At 39.2% G+C, this 23,960-nt stretch overlaps 2 protein-coding genes across 8 annotated transcripts in view; one reads left to right on the forward strand and one right to left on the reverse strand.

Moving 5' to 3' along the window:
• The window catches only part of LOC121917360 (probable arginine--tRNA ligase, mitochondrial), a 33,974-nt gene extending 32,249 nt beyond the window's left edge, over window positions 1-1,725 (forward strand). For all 6 annotated transcript variants that reach the window (XM_042443260.1, XM_042443259.1, XM_042443261.1 and 3 more), the window contains one exon: window positions 1,274-1,725. In XM_042443260.1, coding sequence (XP_042299194.1) covers window positions 1,274-1,360 — 87 coding nt within the window. In that variant the 3' untranslated portion in view covers window positions 1,361-1,725. The remainder of the gene's footprint in view (window positions 1-1,273) is intronic.
• Window positions 1,726-2,527: 802 nt separating this feature from the next.
• On the reverse strand, window positions 2,528-19,900 carry LOC121917362 (CMP-sialic acid transporter). Of its 2 annotated transcripts, XM_042443265.1 has the most exons (8): window positions 19,683-19,896; window positions 15,363-15,540; window positions 12,234-12,393; window positions 11,241-11,393; window positions 7,982-8,048; window positions 6,910-7,086; window positions 5,079-5,213; window positions 2,529-4,009 (listed from the first exon to the last, which is right to left on the reverse strand). In XM_042443265.1, the coding sequence occupies exons 1-8, from the start codon at window positions 19,696-19,698 to the stop codon at window positions 3,879-3,881; spliced, it is 1,017 nt and encodes a 338-aa protein (XP_042299199.1). In that variant the 5' UTR covers window positions 19,699-19,896; the 3' UTR covers window positions 2,529-3,878. The 2 variants fall into 2 exon arrangements, with proteins under 2 accessions (XP_042299201.1, XP_042299199.1); XM_042443267.1 differs by lacking the exon at window positions 11,241-11,393 and having other exon boundaries at window positions 2,528-4,009; window positions 19,683-19,900.
• Window positions 19,901-23,960: the final 4,060 nt, after the last annotated feature.

The following is a 23,960-nucleotide window of genomic DNA, read 5'->3' on the forward strand; positions in this document are numbered from 1 at the left end:
ATTTTCAAATGGAGGGCACATTTTAAATAAAAAATGGGGGACATGCGAAAAAATTTGCTGATTTTTTTAAAAAATGTTAAGATAAATGCATGTTTCTGAGGCTTCTATATACAATTGCCCCACTATGCCCCTCGAGCGAAACGCCAAAGGCCCCAGTGGCAATCGGCGGCAGGACCGGGCTGGGGCCGGTCCCAAGGCCTCGCCGGGCCGCATCCGGCCCGTGGGCTGCAGGTTGCCTACCCCTGGTCTATTGCAAAGTGCTGTGCAGGGAGCAAGGAAATGAAAGTAGCACAAGCAGACACGCATTCTATCTATATATGTATCTACTTGTAGCAAAAAGCATGCGCTTAGTCTGTCAAAAATAAAAAGCGAGAGAGAAAGCTGCCTGGTGCGAGAGGGAATCTTGTTCCGTTCTGTGCCCTCCCTCTGACCTAATTCTCTCCCCTGAACTTGACCCTTCGTCCTGTTCCTTCCTACTCCTACTCCTGCTCCGTTACCCCGATTGCCCTTCATGACCCCCTTCTTTCCCCCCGGCTCCTTCATCCACATCCTCCTCTGTCTCTTGGCACCCTTTCTCCAAGGCTCTTTCCTTCTCCTGCTCCTGCTCCGTTACCCTGATTTCACTTGGCACCCTTTCAAGGTTCCTTCCTCCTCCTCCTCTTGCTCAGTTATCCCTGATCGTCCTCCGGCTCCTTCCTCCTCCTCTTGCTCCATTACCCCCGATTGCCCTTTCCATCCTTCCCCTGACTCCTTCTTTCTCCTCCTCTTTCTCTGATGAAGGGGAGGAATGTTCTGCCCTCTCTCTGACCTAAATCCCTCCCCTGAACTTGCCCTGATCATGATCGGGGACAAGTTCATATTCGCTGGACCAGTTTTTTTTCCAAAAGATACAGCTTTTACTCTGCTTTCAAAAGACTCGTGCTAAGGGGCATTTGCCCCTCAATGGGTGTGGAAGCCTCGGATTTGCTTGTGGGAGATTCTGGGCGAATATGAACCTCCTGTGGTTAATTCGAGTTCTGATCCTGGGTAAAAGGTAGTCTGAATGGCCCCTTAAAGGAAATGGATGTTGGTATAGAGTGAGCATCTTAGCCTTATTCTTCAATATTTTATGCACCCATACTACTGTACACACACTCAAAACCTTCACACTATCAGATTATTTTCTGAAACTGCTTTTACAGGGAGACGATTATAATTTTTTTATTTTTTTAAAAAAAGCCTGATTAATGTTACCTTTCCAACACCTTCCTGTTTTGTTTTGTTTTTTTGGCAGGCAAGGCTCTGTCTGTTCCAGGCTGTTCGCACCATCTTGGGCAGTGGAATGAAGCTTCTAGGAATCACGCCTGTAAATAAAATGTAACAGAAAGAGTTCCTCAGTGCCTATCCAGAAATGAATTTGCTCCAAAGATTAGCTATTGTCCTAATCTATTCTTGTAGTCTCTATATTATGTAGGTGTTCTGTACCCTTAAGAATTACTTGAAAAGTTCAGTAAGGTTTTTTATGTGAAAGAATCTTCCCTTGTTTCTATGAAACAAACTCTACCTGGGCTTTGTTCATATCTTAATTAATGCTGTTAATATACTTGGTCACCAGTCTCCATGACTGCACTCATGTCACATACCTGGCTTTCTCTAGAACCAAACCCTTGTGTCCTCTGAGGGTTTTAGTCTCAGTACAATTGAGAGCAACAGGCTGTGTTTTACTGAGTAAAGGTCTTAACTTCCATTTTATAGTTTCATATATGCTTGCCTGCACTAATGTGGAATGTGTATGTCCTAATGAGAGTTGTTGAACCAGTCAATGTTCATTCCTGAGAACACTGGCTGGAAAGCTAGTAGCTGCCATACAATGTAATCTTAGCATGTTGTCTTCTTGGTGGTGGTGCTAAGGAGGGAAGAATTCAATATCTCATACTAGGAGCCCCTAAAACCTTAAAACTCACCTGTTTGTCATAATCTGAAGACATTATCATCTTCTAGGACCACTGGAGAACCCCTAGAGGTCCTGGAGGATTTGTTATTGGGCCCTGGCTGTAGGGACATAGCCAAATGTTTCACTGCTGCACCTGCTCTCCATCTACTAAATGGCCATATGTGGAGGTACAAGAAAAAGGTGAAGAGAAGAGGTGAGAGTGTAGTTGCACTTCCCTCTTATTTCATGAAACATATTTGGTCCAAAAACTAGTGTTGTGATTTTTTGTGTGATTAATGTCACCTTTCTGACTCCCTCTGCCTGTTTGTTTTAAGGCAAGGTTCTGTCTAGCCATTTTTTGTATAACAAGTTATGCACGCACTTCCACATTTTAAACCCAAGACAGCATAGCATTATTATTACAGGCACTATATTGAACTTGCTTCTGCTACTGAGTAAATTTACTTGGGATTGGTCACCATTTTGTTGTAGAAAAGGATAATGTTTTTTAAATAAAATATTAGGCTATAAAAATAATGGCATTAATAATAGCCCCAGTGATAGTTTTGAATGTTTAAAAGAGTAAAGAAGGGATTTTAGCCTTTGCTTGTCAGGTCCACCCCTAGTTGTGCCACTGCCTTTACTACCTAGAAGACCTCTCCATTTAGAATCCATCCCTCATAATGAGAAAGACACAATCCTGTGCTTACTAGCATAGAAATAAAAAGGATTTGCAGAAGACCAACTTACAAAAATAACACATTAGTAATTTTAAAAAGCATGTACAATTATTTAATGGAAAAAGCATCTCTTTCAAAAGTGAAAGGCAAAGCATTTTGCCAATTCATGACTTGACCAAAATGAATAAATTGTACATCTTGATGAAAATCATATGGACCTGCAGATGTTGCTCAACTGCAACTCCCGGCATTCCTCGTTGCTGGCTGATGCGGCTGGGAGTTTGCAGTCAGGTAGAAAACCATGTAAGTCCTCCTCCTGATCTAAGTGATGCCAAACATACTGTACTTATCCTCCTGCCGACTTCCAAACAGTTGCATTTCAGAAGTAGGCATTTTTGGCCCTACCAGATGTGTTTTAGCCTACAAGTCCATAGCCAACACAGTGAACGATGAGAATTATAGCCCCTCACAACCCTCAGGGACCATAGTTGCTCCTTTATGTTTCATTCAAGTAAAAGGCACAATCCAGAATGGAACAATGCTTTACATAACTTGCACAAAAATGTGTTTAGGCCTAACAAGTGTGAACAAAGTGTTATTAGAATACAAAATGGTATAAAACTCCATCACATTAAAAAACTATTAAAAGCAGCCTCAGCTGCATTTTTTTCCTTCCTCCTGTTGCAAAGGGATTCACTGTACCAAACACATGAAGACATAGGATTTGTTCTAGCTAGAATTGTGGTCATTTTACCCATCAAATAATGGTATTCAGTCTCAACCTCCATGTCATTCTAGCTGCGACAACTAGTTTGCTGTTCAACAGTTGGCTGGGACATGCAGAGGAAAATGTGCAGTACTTTCTACACTAGTATAATCAAAATATGCAACAGCATATCAAAGAGCAGACATTGCTATTCTCTAGTACATCAAAGTGACATCCAACAACGTCCCCCTCTTTATTATATACACAATTTATCAATATATAGATGCATTTTCCAGTCCTTCATATATATATTTTTGACAAGCAAGAGCTTCATAGTCCAACACAAAATTAAGACACAACTTTACATCAGTAACAGTACTACATAACATAATGAAGTATCCATAATACAGTGTAAACCTTCATTCCACTGTAGATTTACTTCACTTTAGTCCGAGCAGAAAAGGCAGCCATAAACAGTTTAAGGCTATTTCTTTTTTTCTTTTTTTTAAAGGAAATGGGGAAAAGATACTTTGTCAAGTCTTCTTTACTTTCAAATGTCTTTTCTTCATGGTTGTGAATGTTAAACATGAATAAGATTCTCTTTTGATGCTTTTGATTCTACTGGCTGGAGTTTTGTCGTGTCTTGTCGAGGCAATCCATACAAATATATTGAAATACATACAAGAAGAGCACCGAGAGAGAAAGTTATGGCTAGAAGAGAAAAACAAAGTACATGATTTAAAATGCTAGTTCAAACAGAAACTTCAAAGAACTTAAGACTAAGAGTTCAATCTGTAGCCTCAGGTGACAGCAATTTGAAGATCCGATATGTGCTGAGGTTATGTGCTACTACTCAAACATAATGAACGTACTAACACTATGGAGGATAGAGGCGTATTATCTTGAAAGACAGAACCTAGCTGTTCAGTTTACAACATTTTGGTTTTTTGCTTACCAGGTTACATTAGCCAAACCAGTACTGACAGTTTCTTAAATTCAGCCACAACAACTAATCCCAGGAAGAATCAATAAGGAACTTCAGACTTCATATATGCACCCCTATCTATGACTCAGTAACTGCATGATCAAGCAACAACCTACAAGTGTGAAACTGTCTTTGGAATCAAAAAGGGGGGGGGGACTTTTCATCAAAGGCAAATATATATATATATATATATATGAAAGAAAGTAAGTATCTGGAGTTGCCTTTTTCTCATGACAAAAAATATTAACTAATCTGGACTTTGAAACTTTGAAATAGCAATTCTAATGTAGATTTGGTGTTAATGTATTTCTAAAAGTCTAGCATTCTTTGTAGAATTAAGTGTAAATAAACAATAGAAATGATCCAGCAGATTTGCTAGGTCTGGTCAAAACACAGTGTTGCCTATTTCAATATATTCTGCCTCATTCATTTCAACATCTCAGTTTTCAAAATGTAATCAATCTGAAACTTTTTCAACTATCAACACTCCATGTAACATCTGATATCACTGTTGATAATCGACTACAGACCCACCTTATTTGCCCTATGTAATATTCTTTAATACAAAATATTACTAAAGAGCATTTATGCTGATATCAAAGTGGAGCTTTGGGTATTGCTACCATAACACTGTTAACTTGAGTGTATCCTCACAGAATCTATGTCTCTACAAGAGCAAGTCACAGCAGTTGTTCAAGCCAATTTAAAATGAACATGCAAACAAAATGCCTCTTAAAATCAGGTGAAAATACTTAGGTAACAAGGCTACATAAACGATAACCAAAGCTTACTTACTAATCTGTAAACCGAAGAGAATAACAGATGCAATAGTAGAGAGGACAATGGCGGCCGCTGCAGAAAAGCCTTTCATAATATTGTCTGTGTATTTAACAACAACTGACGTGTAAAGGCCTCCAACACTGGAAAGAACTAGGAAGCAGAAGATATGCTTATGAATGAAGTATTGGACATTTTTTGTCTTAGCATAATAAAGAGCTACTCTCATGGCAGTTCAAAGAAACAGTACAACACATTTTATAGCATCAGTTTTTGTTAAAGGAAGGGATGTCACATTTTGTTTACACAGATCACATCATTTGAGGATTAAATTTGTGGTCCCAAAGGGATTTCCCTTGTGCCACAACCCACCAAAACCTAGTGTTGGTCTAAGCTAGGGGTAGGAATATACAGACCCAAGCCTGTGTTTTATGGCTCACTACATGTTGCCCAATTGCCTAAAATGCAGCATTGGTGGCACCAACAGAACTTGCCATTTCTATGCCTCCACTGCCAAAAATATATCCATAATTGAAACCCAGCCCCATTCAGTCTGGAAAACTCATTTCTTCCTCTTCTTCTTCCTCCCGAGAAGTTCTATAGCATAGGAGATTGCTCTAGCAGCTTCAGGCCAAGATCCTTGTTGGAAGTGAATAGTGCAAATCTCTCCATTGTTTAATTATGCAAATGCAACCTTTATGTTGAATGGTAATGCTGTTCAACGGTTGAATGTGCACCAAAGGAGTACTACCGCCAGTTTCAGCAGAGGGCACACAAAGATGAATCAGTTGGGAATGCACACCCTCAGGTGCACATGAGCAACTCTGTTACCATGACCTTGAATTGAATACATACTTTGTGCATCAGGTAAAAATGTGCAGTTGCTTCTGTACGGGAACTCAACACATGCATAAGAAATCAACAGGATTCTGGAAACCATGCCCTATATAGAGAAGCTGAGTATGTTTAGACTGGAGAAGATAAGGTAGAGAGCTGATACAATAGCCCTGTTTAAATATTTGAAGGGCTATCACACTGAAGATGGAGCAAGTTTGTTTTCTGCAGCTCCAGAGCATAGTACCTGGAGCAATGGATTCAAATTACAGGAAAAGAGATTCCACTTCAACATTAGGATGAACCTTCTGACAGAAAACGATGTTTGACAGTAGAACATGCTGCCTTGGAGAGTGGTGGAGTTTCCTTTGGAGGTTTTTAAACAAAGGCTGGATGGCCATCTGTAGGGATTGCTTTGATTTTGTATTTCTCATGACAGGTTAGACTTGATGGCCCTTGAGGTTTCTTCCAACTTTATGATTCAGTCCTCCTGCACCAATGTGGGTGGCAAATTTGGTAGTAGCTGTCAAATTTGCTGACAGCATCTCATCACCACCACCCACCATGAGAACTACAGTGTCCACTGCTGCTCCCAGTCCCAGAAAGATGCCCACCACTTCTCCAGGAACATTTTTCTTTCCCAATTTCTCACTGAAAGGCCACAGGGCTGTGTTCTGCAAGCCTGAAAGTTGTCCTAAGGCTTATTTCTGAGCATCCACAGAACTGATCTATGCCTTCCATACTTCATGGAAAGATGTCCAAATTCCCATCTGTCCCTGCTGACTTTATTTTGGCTGGCCCCGTATCTTTAGCCCCACCCACTGCCGTTACTATAATTTGGCCCTTGGACTAAGGATTTTCCATCTCTGCTATTGTTACAGATGGCATTAATAGGTACTCTTAAAGCCACTACTCCCACATTACTAGTTAAGATATTATACACCTTTGACTCTGGCTAGAAAATAAGTTTCAATGATTCTTCAAGAATTTAAGGGGAAATGTTAAAAGTACTTACATATCACAAACCAGACATAATGAGTATAGCCATAGAAAAAACCTTTCTCCATTACTTGAGCTCCATCAGACATGTAGACACCAACCAAGGTCACAACAATGCCAGAAAGATACATTTGAATGTTCCTGACCCATAAAGATGTATCTGAACTCTTAAGTACTTTCTCAAAATACACCCCTGCAAAGAAGGAAAGGAAGAAAGATCAATAAGAGATAGCCTGGAAGAGAAATGGGCCATTTCATCTTGTTTGAAAAGGAACAGAAAACAGAACATTTTCTTTCTATCACAGTTTTCTGTCTGGGTAGCTACAGGTAATGTGGGCAACCAGAATTCTTCCACTGACACCGGGACAAATGCCATATTTGTGCCTACTGACTGCAATTGTTCCTTTCTTTTCTGAAAACGCTACAGGGACTGGTAGCTGGTAGTTTATGCATTAATAGTGGTCTATGGACCACGAATTTGAATAACAATTAATTAAATTAAAATACAGTGCAGACTCTGTTTTGTATTATTAGCCTGAAAAATTATTTGATGAGCCTAGTGCTCCAACTACACATCATAGTACAGGTCCCCCCTTTCCTCCTCCTCCCCTTCAAGAGATGAACATTGCCAAGAATATCAACTTAGTGCTTAGCAGATCAAGAACTGCAACATCCAGAGGCCCTAACCTGCATCAATACTGATGAGAGCTGATAGGATTAACCCCAGGACAACACATTCTCTATACCTGATCTACAGGCTGAAAGGTTTGACTGAAGAGGAAAGATGCTTTCTTCTTATGTTAACTTTGCCACATGGGAGATACAGAAGCAGACATCACAAAGGTACTATGAGAAATCAGGGTCACACTGCATCTATATTAAATTAGTTGTGAGAGGGAGTTACAGTGTGTTCTTAGGAATCCCAGAGGTTCTTGGGTTATCTGAGCAATGAGGAAAGGAGATATTCTGTTGTAGGTCCTAAGCCCCAAAGATAATATAATGAGGAGGCCTGGGCTATCACAACACCTACACTCATGAACAAGCTCCTGCTGCTGCCTGAAGAGAACTGTTAACTACAAGTATTTTACCTGCAAATCCGGAACATAAAACAGCAATTGCGATCGCACCAAAGCCTATCAGAGGGCTTTGTTCCATCTAATGAATTAACAAAAAGAGAGATATTTTTAAGTCAACATGTGGCAAACTACTTCAAAAGTTAAGTCAGAACATCAGTTTACTGCAACAGCAAAAACAACAATAAAAAACACTGGGCCATCCTGCATCATCTACCTACAAATCTGTTTGCTGTGTATGCCTTGTCTCTAACAGTGTTCAAGAAACAGCAGGAGAAAAAAAGCTCACTCATCACATAAGCTCCCTTATTTTCATTTTGTGCCATTCCTTTCTTTAAAAAATAAAGGTGCCCTGCAGTTCTCACCTCTGCACTACAAAAGCCTGGTATGACACCAATACTTTTAAAATAAAGGCTAGACAGACATTTAAAGATTTTTAACTCATCTACTGAAACATCTCCATTAAATAAATTAAGTAAATAAGGAACATATAAAAACACTTCTGTCAATAAAATCTACCACTCCTTTCAAGAAGGAACAATAATAGTATTCACTGCATGTTATGGAAATTTTCTTGTGTCAGTAATAATACTCTAAATCCACCAATTACTTCCAAATACAACCACCCAATTTTAATAAATTTCAATGTTATACACAATTTAATTGTGATTGGTTTTTTGAAAATGACACTACTTGAAACTTGTCTAGGATTCTTATTTTAGAGGGAAGGCTAATGAAGTAACTATCTGCTAGTTTTGTTTATGTCTTGGAAAAATAAGCCCCTCCCATTAATTTATATCCCATCTTTGTCCTGCCATGGGACCCAGGTTCACTGCCAAGTTCAGTGTGTACAGAATTTCAGCATGGGTTTAGGAAATCTGCCTTAGGAAGACAAGATATAGCTATGTGAAGTGCATCATCATCATCACTTGGTGTTTATATGGCATTTTAAAATGTTTAAAATGGCTCTCTTACCTATCCTCAGTAATCCTTATACTACCCATAGAACAGATGTAGGAGCAGTTTAAAATAATCTACTGGGTACTCAGTTTGGACTAAGAATGATTTTTAAACTGTTTCAACTAATGTTTTTAATTCCACTATTTACTTAATGTTTTCTGTTGTATGTATTGTTTTTGCTTTAAGCTATACTGTAAGCCCACTTAGATTTCCCTCTCATTCTCTCTCTTTCACACACTACGCACGCACGCACGCACACACATACACGATCTGAACAAAAAACACCCTGTGTGTACTAGGTACTACAGCACTGTATAAATAAAGAATAAGAAGAATAAGAATATACGTGGGCACACTATACGCATACACACTCAAGCTGCGGGGAGCGCGCAGGGCACAAGGGGCAGTGCATCCTATTCATTTGAATGGGGCTCAAGCATTGGTGAAATTCGCCTTACGTAGGGGGTCTGGAACAGATCCCCCACGTAAGGCAAGGCTCAACTGTAATAGGTCAGCGTAGGGTAGAATGTAACTCAAGATCAGGAGGCAGACGGGGAAGGATTTCTGAGTCTAAATTCTTTAATGCCAACAACAAAATGATTCTTCCTACTCTACACAGATCACACTGTCAAAATGAAAAAGCTGAAGTGTATGGGTTTGTGTGACCAGGTGCAGACTTTTATGTGAAAAGATTATGAACTCAGTTCATTTCTGGAATTTTGCACTTTGCCTTGGGGGCTTTGGGGGCAGTAGTTTTAAAAAAACCCAGAAGAAAACCTTTCCTGGTGCTGCACAATGACATCACAGATTATTTATATTAAATACTGGACATGCAGGACAATAATGCACACAAAGGAGACCTTTCTTTGACTTTATATAGTACTGCAATAGAGGTGTTGTACACTATCTCCCCAAGTTTCAGTCTCTTGACATGAGTTCCTTTTGTTGTTGTTGTTGTTGTTGTTGTGTGCCTTCAAATCATTTCTGACGTATGGTGACCCGAAGGTGAACCTATCAGAGGGTTTTCTTAGCAAGTGTCTTCTAAGGGGGCTTGCCACTGCCATACTCTGAGGCTAAGAGAGTGTGACTTGTCTAAGTCACTCAGTGGCTTTCCATAGCCAAGCCAGGATTTAAACCCTGGTCTCCAGAGTTATAGTCTAGCACTCAAACCATTACATCACACTGACTCCATACCTTTTTTTTTACAAGGCAAAAAATAATTAAGACAAAAATTGCCCCTATTGCTTTTTGCCATGGGGTGCATTTTTTTGCCCCAACCAAGGTAACAATTAGGACAAAAATGTCCCATATAGTCTTCCAATGAACTATAATGCCATGAACTAGGGGTCTTTTCACACAATGCAGTTATAGCATTATGATTCCACTCTCACTGCCATGGCTCCATCCTACGGAATCTGGTGCTGACAGTTTTGTTAGAGGTATCAGAGGAGCTCACTGACTGATAATTATAAATCTCCTGCCCTCAAATGTGAATCTCAGGATCTCACAGGATGATGGCATGGCATGGGAAATCATAGAGCTATAAATGTAGAGTATGAAATGACCCCAGAAGTGACTGTGTGGAGTCAATACAAGGTATTGGTTATTACCTTTAAAGCCCTACATGGCTCAGGCCTGAGTTACTTGCAGGAATGCCTCTCCTTACACAATCTGCCCCACACTCTCAGAACATCAGGGAAGTACTTACTGAAACATCATAATACTAGGTTAATGACAACTACCCATAGGGGATTTACAGTTGCAGTTCCAAAATTGTGGAATAGCCTACCAGAACAGATCTGTCTCATCAATACCTTAGAGGCCTTTAAGAAGGAACTCAAAACGGATCTCTTTTGGCGGGCTTTTCCATCGAACTCCATATAAAAGCTTATGATGATGTTCCACTCTCAACTATGATTATTGGCTACTGATGACTGTTTTTTAGAGAACTAACAGGAATGTGGTAAATTCAGTATTAGTGTTTTATCAATTGTATTTGTAAATTATTGTATTATTTTATTGATATAATCCCGTCTCGATCCTTGGGAGAGGCAGGAAATATAAATAAACTTTATTATTATTATTACCAAAATCCACGGATGCTCAAGTCCCATTAAATACAACAACATAGTGAAATGGTGTCCCTTATATAAAATGGCAAGAGCAAGGTTTGCTTTTGGAATGTATATTATTTTTGAATATTTTCAAGCTGTGGATGGTTGAATCTATGGATAAAAAATCTGTAGCTATAGAGGGTCGACTGTATGCTTTATACATTTTTAAAAATTTTAGGCAGCTGTAGGGAAATGCTTACCTGAATTTTTGTAGCCTGTGCTGGTTTCCACTGAACAAGTGTGACTCCACCACAGAGCATGAAGACTGAGAACCACTGCAGTTTACTGAGAGAGCGGTTCAGCATTAAGACTGTACATAAGGCTGTACATGGGATCTTCAACTGATAGGTGACCTAAAAAACAGGTTTTTTTAAAAAAAATAGCTGTTTTTATTATATTTTGGTGTTTAAATGTATTTTATTATTGATTTTAATTGTCATTAGCTGATGTGAGTGAGAAGGAAAGGGTCCATGGGTTCCACTCCCCGCACACACACAAACAAAATATTAGTAACCAACAAGGTCCAGAATCCTGTTGGTAAGTTTTCAGGTGGTGCCCTTCACTGTGGTGGTGGTACTAAAAAGAAAAACGTGGGACCAAAACTACTATTACTTTTCACCTGAAAACTCTGCCAATAATTAACCCGTATGAGAGATCATTCGACCATTTGGAATAGGAGGAAACCCATACAAAAGTAGAGAAACCACCAAACAATGGTGTCATGGTAAAGTGGTCATGGCTTTCTGGAAAATCCCAGAGGGTGAAAATTGGCTACAGTTCTTTGGGTTACCCATATTTTAGTCATACTGGGTTGAATCCATAATCTGTTTTCCACAAATCCTTCCATTTGTTGGACACTTCTGATTCTGTAGAAAAATCATGCTGGCAGAATAGAGGCAAACTTTGTTGATTTTTGTTTCCCCCTGCAATCCTGTATGCAGGGGGTGAAGAAAGTGCACCCCTACCACTGGCATTATTCTGGGTCTTCCAAGGACCTCAAGAGTTCTCTAAAGTTCCCAACCACCACCACCCCATTGTTATAGTCATGAAAGCTACCCCAAATCTGTTGATAATTGCCCAAAATACTACAAAAATTGGACATTTGGAGTAAATTTTTCTCTCATATCACACATTGATGAGCTCACTTTGGGCTCTGATGTAGAAGCATTTAGCTTCCAAACATTAACAGTTACCTGGTAAACTGCTGCATCCAAATTGCTAAGAGCCAGGAAGGCCATGTTGTTCTGAATGGCATACACCAGAGAGGGAACACTTAATTTAAGTAGTTCTTTAGGGCTTCCCAAGACATTTTCTTTCAACGATGTCAACAATCTACCTAGGCTTCCAGTCTCTCTGGGGGGAAAAACATTTTTTTTTAAAAAAAAAAGGTTTAAAGACCAATATATCTATAGCAACTTACCACATAAATCCTGTAATATCCCTACGGAGGTCTCTATACTCACAACCTCCAAAACTTGATGCGAAAATGAACCAGTGCACAGCAACTCAGTTGCTGGGTAGGGCTTGTCATAAAGCACAGCAAACGTAAGATCTTCCAAGAACAGAAAGCAGAAGCCACTAACTTGAAGGAACAGTCTTGTTGATTTTTCCATGCTCTCTTTAATTCCCATCCTTTCCCCAACAGCACAACCTGCAACTACCCAATGGCATCCTTCTGCCTTTTTGGTGGCACTGTAAAGATAAAGGTAAAAAGTAAAGGTTCCCCTTGACATGACTGTCTAGTTGTAACCAACTGTAGGAGGCAGTGCTCATCTCCGTTCCTAAGCCGAAAAGCCAGTGTTGTCCGAAGGCGACTCTGGTGGTCATGTGGCCAGCATGACAGCATGGAACACTGGCACCTTCCCATCAAAGTAATATCGGTTAATCTACTTGCATTTGCATGCTTTCAGACTGCTAGGCTGGCAGAAGCTGGGACTTGTAATGGGAGCTCACTCTGTTACACAGCACTTGGGCCTTGAACTGCCAGTCTGCTCATCAGAATTTGCATCTTAACCATATGGGGACAAAATTCTAGTGGTGGCTCCTGTCAACTGAAAAAGAAAAATTGAAGTACTACTGATCTCTATTTTAGAGATCTGCACAAGCTGTTTCAGTGGAAGGTGTGAGATGAGCTGTCTGGCTTTGAATTTCCTTGCTATTTTGAAAGCAATCTCTTTTTTTATTTCTGACATCCCTGTCCTTCAGCATGTCTCAAGATTTCTAGAGAAAGATTGACATATAAAATATTTATCTTTCTAACTGAAAAATCAGAGAAAGTGAGGCAAAGAGAGAAAGGGAAAAACAACAACTATACTGTAACGACTAGCATGACAGTCTCAATCTTTTCTATGTTCACCCACCACTGAATCAGACTACGTTGCAAAGAACAGTTGTTTGAAGGCTGAGATGAAAAAGAACACTTGACAGATGATCTATCTGAGTGAATCTGGGGGTCTGTGTCTCTTCCAGTTATCATTTCTAGTGATAAGAAGTCCTTTTAAGAACAAAAGAGGCATAGAGGCAATTGTGGAATTTCTCCCCTTTCAGCGTATCTATCTGAAAACTTGCTACCCACAATGAAGGGGCCCTTTCAAACAACACAGTTAGAGCACAATGATTCCATTTTAACTGTCATGGCTATATTCAATGGTATCCTGGGATTTGTAGTTTAGGGAAGGACAGGTGTTCTCTAGCCCAAAATTCTAAATTTCCCTGAAGAGCAACTCCCAAGATTTCATGACTGAAGAAGAGTCATACTACTATAACTGTATAGTGCAAAAAGGCCCTTGGTTTCAGAGCTCAGCTAGGAAAAGAAAAGAAAAAAGTCAAAAGAGACAGACTGTGGGAAGGTAACCTGAAGAGGGATGGGGCAGGTTCTGCTTTCTTCACCCCATTTGCTCATAGAGTTGGATCCACTCACCTCATGCCCCTTTATGGGCCAGATTTCCTATATCAGCAGATTGGGATCATTTTGCACACAACAGGAACTCCCAAATACAGATTGGGAAGTTCTGTGCTGGAGCTTATTCCTGAGTAGATACACATAAAAATAACCTGTACTGTATATACTTGAAAGACATGCCCTGGAGCTTAATCCAGAGGACACATGCATGGAATTCCACTGTGGAATATGTCTAATTTAGCCAAAAAAATTACATCTGGCCCTGCCTGCTTTGCTTTGGCCTCAAACCGCATCCTCAGCTTCAACCACTACTAGAATGTAACTCTAACTTCTGTTACTGAAAATCTATAGATTCATAAATAATGTTCTAACATTTTACATCAGCCTTCCCCAACTATGAATTGTCTGGATGCTCAGGGCCATGCAGGCTGGGAATGATGGTAAGAGTAGTCCAACACATCCAGAAGATGCCAGGCTGGGGGGAAAGTTGTTTCATTTTCACATGTTTCAGGAAGTCTCACCACTCTGAACTCCTGAAGACTGGGGAAGTTCTTGGTCAGGAAATTGTCGCTTGGGGGGGGAGGGCTGTATCACACAACACTAACAGTGATTACTGTTGAAAGTGCCCAAGGACAACAGTGTAAGTGGCTTTTGGAGCAAGACCCATCAGTGTCAGGATGGCAAGCAGAGTATAGCATGCAATTTGTATATGTTGCAGCCACTAAGGTCATCAGTGTCAAGCAGTATAACGTACAAAGCAAACTGACATGGGATCAAGACTGGTCCTTTCAATAAGTAGTCTGAGACAACAGATTTGGAAGATTGATTTAAAAAGAAAATTGTCAACTGTTGTATTCTTAACAGCATGCCAGAGGAAACATTGCATCATTTCTGTGTGGACTATTAAAGGATCAAAAGGTGCCCCCTGATTCCACATCCCTGGGTAAATAATTTTACTGGCACATCCAGGGGTAGACTGCCAATATTGTTGGTGTATTGTTTCTAATCTTTAGATATATTTTTAGTGAGACTAAAAGTTCCTCTTGAGTGACGCTGAAGAATCAACGCCTACACCAACCCAAATAACTTCAAGCCAAGATTCTGCACTTAATCCATAATGACATCTTGAACTTTATCCAAAACAGTGAAAAAGAAGCCAGGTGGAGATGCCTATTTATTAGCTAAATAGAAGAGAGACACAGAAAAGAAACTAAAACTTGCATGTTTTCACTTGCTCTGAAACCAGTCTTTAAGTGAAGAACTCTACACGCACACAAGTCTAATGGACACCATGCAGGCAAACAGCAGGAAGCACAGAAAACAAGCATTTTGGTTTGTTTTAAAAAGCAATATTAAATGAAACAGAATAGAAACTGAACAAATACGCCATATCAAGATGCTTATCAGAGCTCATACTTACTTTGTTAAAATGCCCAAACTTAGGAATAACTTGATAACTTCTGTTATACACACAGCTGTCGTTGAAAAGTACAGAACTGTTTCTGTCGTTCTTGTGTATCGCAAAGCAACTGTGTATGTCGCAGCCACCAAGGTCATCACCGTCAAGCAGTACAACTTAAAAAGCAAACCAACATTTTCTGAAAAACAAAAGCAGAGTTCTGTGAGATAAGAGAGGCACTGACAACACAGCTGTACATAAAGGCCACCTTGACCATACAGAGTTTACAACTGTAGCATTTTGGATGTCACACAGCACAGCTGCAAACCCATCATCAGTGGTTCTTATACATTTGGCCCTCTATATCCACGGATTCTTTATCCACAGATTCCACCATCCACAGCTTGAAAATATCCAAAATATATACATTCCAAAAAGAAAATCTTGATTTTGCAATTTATAGAAGGGACACTATTTTACTATCCTATTGTACAGGATGGGACTTTAGCATCCACGGATATTGGGATTCATGGGGTGGGATGTCTTGGAAACAAACTTCAGGAACACTGTAAAAACTTTGTCCTGGAATAGCCACAATGGAGGCAACTGGATCAGGGCTGACCAGTTCTCTCAACAAACTTTCCTCAAGGTTCTTAACTTTCTGGAACATTTTACTAGGGGCCCTTTCACGCTACACAATAATAGCACTATGAATCCACTTTAACTATCATGACTCCAACCTATGGAAACCTGAGATTATCGGTTATAAGGAGGGGAATTTAGCAATCCCAGCCAGTGAACGCTACATAGTGCCTCCCCAAACTACAAATCCCAGGATGACAGTTACAAGCAGAATCACAGTGCTATCACTGTGAAGTGCAAAAGGGGCCCTGGGTCAATAAGTTACTCTAACTACCCTTAGAATATCATCGGGGGTGCTCTGCCTCCCCTCAAAAGACCTTTTTGGGGGGAGGAGTTGTCCTTCATTGGTACTTCTCTCCAGGACCAAGGTAACATTGCTGCCCTCCACCAGGGGAGAAAGGTTCGGCTTGTACAAGATCTCCTTGAACAAGATCTAATTGAGTAGGGAAAGTGCTGTATCCTATTCTTTAGTAACAACTAGAACCATTTGTCTAGAAATACCAATAAAGGATATTGGGTAGCTATTTAGTCTCTCCTCCCTCCCTAATTTTTTAAAAATAATACTCTTTATTATTTTATTATGTAGGAGCGCTGGTGGCACAGTGCTTAAATGCCTGTACGGCAGCCACTCACTCCAAACTGTAAAGTTGCGAGTTCAATACCAGTGAAAGGGCTCAAGCTTGACTCAGGCTTGCATCCTTCTGAGGTCGCTAAAATGAGTACCCAGATTGTTGGGGGCAATTAGCTTACAGTTGTAAACCACTTAGACACTGTTAGTTCAGTATGAAGTGGTATATAAATGAAGCTGTTTGTTTTGTTTGTTTGTTTCAATATAGACAATTGTATACAGTATCCAATCAATCTTCTTTCTTTATATATTATTTCACATATATCCTTTTCTTATCTACAAACCTCTTCCAATATCCACATTCATAAATCTGCTGTTACATTTACTCACACAACAATACAACTATATTTTTTTTAAAAAAAGACTTCCTCCCTTCCTACGGTAGCTGTTACCTGTTCCTTATCATTCTCTCATATATATATATATATATATACTTGATTTTTTTTCCTTCTGCGCTTTCTAAAACTCTACTTCTTATTTCAATATCTTTAAAGCTTTACTTGAGTATATAATTAAACCTCTTCCTCTATATTTTTTTTCTCATTCTTTTGCTTCTTTCTTCACACACGCACACAGCCTGATTAATAAGGCAGGGTGAGAGCTAGTATGGTGTAGTGGTTTGAGAGTTGGGCTATGACTCTGGAGACCAGGGTTCAAATCTTTTTGGCCATGGAAACCCATCGGAGGACCTTGGACAAGTCACACTCTCTGAGCCTCAGGGAAAAGTAAAGGCAATTCCCTTGTGAACAAATCTTGCCAAAAAACCCCAATGATAGATTCACATTAAAGTAGCCATACACTGGAAATGATCTGAAGGCATACGACAATAGTGAATTTTCAGAGAAGCGTCCCTTCTAGCATCCGTTAACTTTGTTTGAAAATAAAGATCAACAGCAGCTGAGGGAATTATTTCTGCCCACGGCTTTTCAAAGGAATGAGTTCCTTTGGAAGTTTTAATAAAAACAGAAACAAGGAAATATCAATGATGAAATCGCTAGCCACGAAGAAGTACATAAGTCATGTTTGCATTGGACTGGGTTTATTTATAGTTATATATTCCTGTATTTACTGAAGTCAAGACAATATGCTGTGAATCATTGCAACATTATTCTGATGCAACCTGCCAAGACCTATTAATCCTATCTTTTAAGGAAGCAACACCTTTGACTGTATAAACATTCCTGCAAGGTACAGTTTATACAGAGCACTGTTGCAAGTGAAACACTCCCTTTCCAAGATATAATCTCATTCACTCTAACATTATTGGACTAAACGATAGCAACAGAAAGATCTGCACATGACACAATGATAGTCTAGGTGCTTCCAGATAGGTAATTCCTAGTTTTAACAAGTCACTATTCTTCCATTGTAAGCTAAATTGCACTTGATTTTCTATACTGTACTATCAAGGAATGTGGTGCATTTCCCATTTACATCAATGCGCTTTGTGCTACATCTTTTTAAAGTGGCATGGTCTTGTTCTGGGATCCTATCACAGCTCAGGATTTGCACCAGGTGCCTTTTTATCACTGTCTGTCTGTTTTTAGAAAAACAGTAACTAACACCAAAATATCTTTGAGGCTGTTTTAATTGAGTAATGGCCAAATTATTCCGAATTCCTATGGTTGGGAGAGGTTCGAATCCCCAGTCAGCCATGGGTGACCTTGGGCAAATCACAGTCTCTCAGCTTCAGAGGAAGCCAATGGCAAAACCCCTCTGAACAAATCTTGCCAAGAAACCCCTGTGACAAGAAACCTCAGTGTAAGGTCACCTAAGTCAGAAACTACAGTACTTGAAGGCACACAGTAACAGCAGAACGCCAAATACAAGTAGGATGACAGAGAGAAGGCTAAAAACCGTCCCATCTCCCTGACGCCTCAAAAAACGTTTACTGTCATTTAGCAAGATAACACCTTGTAAAAGAAGAAAGTGGAAATCCAATAGCATTGTGCAAGAATTAACAATATCTCATATCTCAGTGAGCCAAATACATATGCATGGAACTAGGTGCTGGAATTGGGTTTCTACATCAAATGGAAAATGACATTAAAATAGCCATTCAGGCCAGCATCTCTAAATGCTGCATACGTTCAAGCGCATATTGCTTTGTTATTAAACGGTAATGTAAGGATCAGACCCTAGATATTTATTTACATGTTTTCTTACAGGTTCAGCAATATTTCTCTAAAATGTAGGTTGGCCACGCCAAAAAGGGCAAGGTATTTCCTTACACTCAGGGGCCTGAAAGAATGAAAAAGATTGTATGTACAGTGCTGTGTAAATGTACAGCACTATACTGTATAATATAAATAAAGATTCATAATAATAATAATAATAATAATGAAACCCAATGAATTACAGTTGGGTGGGGTGAGGAAATTCATTTTGTGCTTCTTCTTCCCATAGATTTCACTGGGTCTTACTCCAGGAAAGCCACATACATAGCTTGAAAAACCCACAAAATTATCATTATTGTCATTATTATTATTATTTCTAACAGATAATCCCTCTCCCCACATTCTGCTGCACTTCTAAATGCATGCAAGTGGAAGCACATTTGGCAATTACTACTACTTTACTACTACTATTATTATTATTATTACTATTATTATTTTCTTCATCTCACACCCTTCACTTTTATCTTATCTAAAAGGCTCATGAGGAGGAGGGACTTCAGACTGTGCCCTGGTCTCCTGTTCCTCATGAGCTCCTACTCTGCGTCCGCACTGCAGAAATAATCCAGTTTGAGACCGCTTTAACTGCCATGGCTCCATGCTATGGGATTCTAGGGTTTGTAGTTTTGTGAGACATTTGGCCTTCTCTGCCAGAAAGCTGTGGTACCACAATGAACTACAATTCCCAGGGTTCTGTAGTTTAGAGCCATGGCAGTTAAAGCGGTGTCAGAATGGATTATTTCTGCAGGAGGAGCGCATAAGCAGTAGGAGATCAGCCAGCTCAACCCCCCCCCCCATCCTCAGAGCAACATGGACCCGTCCAGCAATTGCCTTCCAATGAAACGGAACGTTCCATTTCCATGCGAGGGGGGGCAGGTTAAGTGGAGGTGCGCTTACCTTTCTGAGGCGCCATGGTCGGCAGAAGGAGAGGAATAGCCGGCGAGCGCAGGAGCCTGTCCCGTCAATCATCCCAATGCCTCAAGGAGAGCGAGAGCGAGCGGCTAGAGCGGACACCCCGGGCGGGATTCAACCATAGAGATAGGAATGGCTTCGAATCTTCCTCCGGAAGTAGAGTAATATAGACAAAGGGCGTAGACTTGTGCAGTATAGAGGCGCAATGCCTCCAATGTGAAGCGGTACTCCGGGATCATTGCTTGCAATACTTAAACAACAACAACAACAACAACAAAACATCACATGAATAATATAATAATAATATTTTATAAATAACATATAACATAATATATATTATAAAATATAGCGTAATATTATAAATTATATACATGTGTGTGTAAACATTATAATATATATTATATAATAATAAAGTATAATACTAAAAATAAATTATTATTATTATTATTATTATTATTATAACAATATATATTAACATTACCTTTACTTTTATTATAAAATATTCTAAATTGATATAAATTATATATATATATATATATATATAATAAAATATGATATTATAAAATAAAATAATATTACAAATTATTATTATTATTTTCATTTGCTTGTAATGGTTAAATTGTAGTATATTTTTATTATTTATACAATAACATTACCTTTACCTTTATTATAAAATATTCTAATTAATATAAATTATTATTATTATAATGCTATATATAGTAACATGTGTGTGTGTGTGTGTGTGTGTATATATATATAATACAATATTATAAAATATAAAATAATATTTTAATTTATTATTCTTATTACTTTCACTTCCTTGTAATGGTTAAATTATTGTATAGTATATTTTTATTATTTATTGTTTATTTCCTTTGTATGCCCCCTTTCTCCCAGAAAGCACCCAAGGCGGCTCACGGATGATAAAAAAAAACCAAAACATTTTTCAAAAAACATGACAATAAAAATTCAAAACAGTTAAAATCATCTAAAACCAGTATAAAACCACATTTAGAAATACTGTATACAGAAGTAAAAAGGCACAACCAAAAGACACACAAATTTCTTGGTCCATCCATTTAAGTAAGTTTTATTTCTTGACTGGAAAATAATTCAGAAGAAAGACCCTTTGGAAGAGGAGTGTGGGCTGAATTCAGGAATATGGAACCTACAATTATTATTTTTAAGTGAGTTGATTTAAAAATTAATACAGTGGACCCTTGTTATCCGCTGGGGTTTGGTTCCAGGATCCCCCGTGGATAACAAAATCCGTGGATGCTCAAGTCCCATTAATACAGTGGGGAAGGAAAATGGTGTCTCTAATATAAAATGGAAAATCAAGGTTTCCTATTTGGAATTTATACTTTTTAAAAATAATTTCAAGGCGTGGATGCTTGAATTCGTGGATAAAAATTCCATGGATAAGGGCAGCCGACTGTAATAAATAAACCCAGCCATTTATGTAGCAATTATTTTTATGTCAGGGCTGGAGTGAGGTGAATGGAAGGAGGGAGTGGGAACATTGTGAGGAATGATGCTTTTCCATTGCCAAGGAGAAGAGAAGATTAAAAGGTGTTATGATATCAGTGTTTAAGTATTGAAAGGGATGCCATGTTCAGGATGGCCATTGTATTCCTCATCACCGTGTACTATTAATATTTTCATTTCTGCCCTGACAAATCTTGCAAAGTATTTTACTATCAATTGAGTCCTGTGCCTGGGAAAAACAGAAGAAAGGGAGTGATTTTTCCAAATTTTCAATAACGCATCATTGCTTTAAGCATGCTAAATTGAAATGTAAGGGTGTTGTTTTAAAGTATTTAAACATTTACATGCATTTTCATGTAGAAATTTGCGTTATCCTGCCTTTCACTGCCAACATTTTCAACTGGAAATGAGTTTACATTGTGCAATTTGCATTTTGTTTGTTTCGGTAACCATTCAAATCAGTCTTTAATCATTTGCCTTTGAATCCATCAGACACAATATTCTCACTGGAGAGGGGGATTGAGACATGCTGGGGCCCTAAACCAGGTGTTGGAATTGTCTGTCCATCCAGATGTGGACCAAAATGCTATTGCGGATTCATGTATGTGTTTGAGAGTTGGACTATGACTGGAGAGCAGGGTTCGATTCCCAGCTCGGCCTTGGAAACCCACTGGTTGACCTTGTTGCAAGTCACACTCTCTCAACCTCAGGAGGAAGGTAATACCCTGTGATTAGGCTCTCCATAAGTCAGAAATGACTTGAAGGCACACAAGAATAAAAATGTATTTAATTGACATGTATATATGTATATATTTAGGCATTTCTATAAATAATGAGAGTGCCAGCATGCAGTTTGAGCATCACACTACAGCTCTGGAGACTAGCGTTTGAATCCTCACTCAGCCATAGAAACCCACTGGGTGTCCTTGAGTAAGTCACATTCTCTCAGAATCAGAGGAGGCAAAGGTAAACTTCCTCTGAACAAATCTTGCCAAAAGAATCCCATTATAGGGTTGCCTTAGGAACGCCATAAGTCAGAAACAACTTGAAGACACACAACAATAACCCCGTAGTTAGAGTGCAACACAGTAAAACCCATCCCAATTCTGACTTGCCTGTCACTGCATTCAACATGGGTCATCCATTCATTCCCCTAGTGATTGGGAAGCAGTCCCACCATGAATGATCTCTGATGCAACAGGCATAAGCAAGACCCCTGTTGCAATTTACTCTCACACCATAGAATTGCTCATACTAAATGGGATGGGACTGTCAGTTAGCTGCTTGCCTTTTTTGACATAAATGTTGGAGGGTGAGGAAACCAATGCTCATGACAGACATACTTACCAAATTTGCAGATGACACCAAAGTAGGAGGATTAGCTAATACCCCAGAGGACAGGATCAAAATTCAAAATGACCTTAATAGATTAGAAAGCTGGGTCAAAGCTAACAAAATGAAATTCAACACGGAGACATGTAAGGTACTGCACTTAGGGCAGAAAAATGAAATGCACAGATATAGGATGGGGGACACCTGGCTGAACGAGACTACATGTGAAAGGATCTATGATTCTATGTTCAAGTCCCATTAAATACAGTGGCATAGTAAAATGGTGCCCTTTACATAAAATGGGGAAATTGAGGTTTGCTTTCTGGAATGTATATATTTTAAAAATATTTTTATGCTTGAATCCATGGATTTAAAAAAAATCTACATACATGGAGGACTGAGTGTATATATCATATAAACCAAAGAAAGTTAAAAGCATTAATATACATACACTAAAATGAGATCAAAAATTCCAAGCAGAGTCTGGGGTAGAATAAAAATAAGGATGGAGGATAAGGTTGCTGTCTGGGTGAAGGCTGAAACCAAAATTGAAACAAACAACCTCAGTTAGAGTCTCTCTTGCTCTACACACACATACATACACTGAAGTAGCCTCCAAGTTTTACCCATGACTTATACACGGCTCATGGCAAAATCCATAATTTTGGCCCCAAAACCTGACCGTGACTTATACAACAAAAACAAATGGGCACTTGTTGGTTGCAGGTTGGCATGGAAGTCTAGATTCTGCCCCCCAAACACAGCTGCTCTATTTGCAGTGGAAACAGCTGTGATGCAGAAGGCATGATATTGGAACTTGGCTGATGGGAGGCTTATTTCAAGATAACCCTATCACAGCTTAAGGCCAAGTTGAGTAGCAGTCTTTCTTCAATGGGGTACAGCATCCAAATCTGTCAGTCTAAAAAAGTATATTCACCACTCTCCTGTCCCTCCACAGGATTAATTTGTGGCTGAATTTAGGATTTTTGTTAATGAAAGGAAGTGCATACATACTGGTTTGGGAGTACAGTGGACCCTTGTTATACACTGGGGTTTGGTTCCAAGATCCCCCGTGTATAACAAAATCCATGTATACTCAAGTCCCATTAAACATAATGACATAGCAAAATGGTGTCCCTTATAAAAAGTGGAAAATCAAGGTTTGATATTTGAAATTTATACTTTTTTTGAACATTTTCAAACTGTGTACGCTTGAATCCGTGTATAAAAAATCTGTGTATAAAGAGGGCTGACTGTACTCCCTACCACATGTCCCTTCAGCAATGCGACTGGGCTGTTGCTGGTCCCTTGCGCTCTCATCTGCCCGAATCCTTAACCCCACCTCCCTGACCTATGCTCTACCCTGTGTGCCTTTTGTGGGTTTTTGTGCATGTGGTGGGGAGTTAAAGCAATTCCAGAGTTATGCTAATGTGGTCTAACAAA

The sequence above is a fragment of the Sceloporus undulatus genome, unplaced genomic scaffold (assembly GCF_019175285.1).
Source record: "Sceloporus undulatus isolate JIND9_A2432 ecotype Alabama unplaced genomic scaffold, SceUnd_v1.1 scaffold_16, whole genome shotgun sequence".
Classification (NCBI taxonomy): Eukaryota; Metazoa; Chordata; class Lepidosauria; order Squamata; family Phrynosomatidae; genus Sceloporus; species Sceloporus undulatus.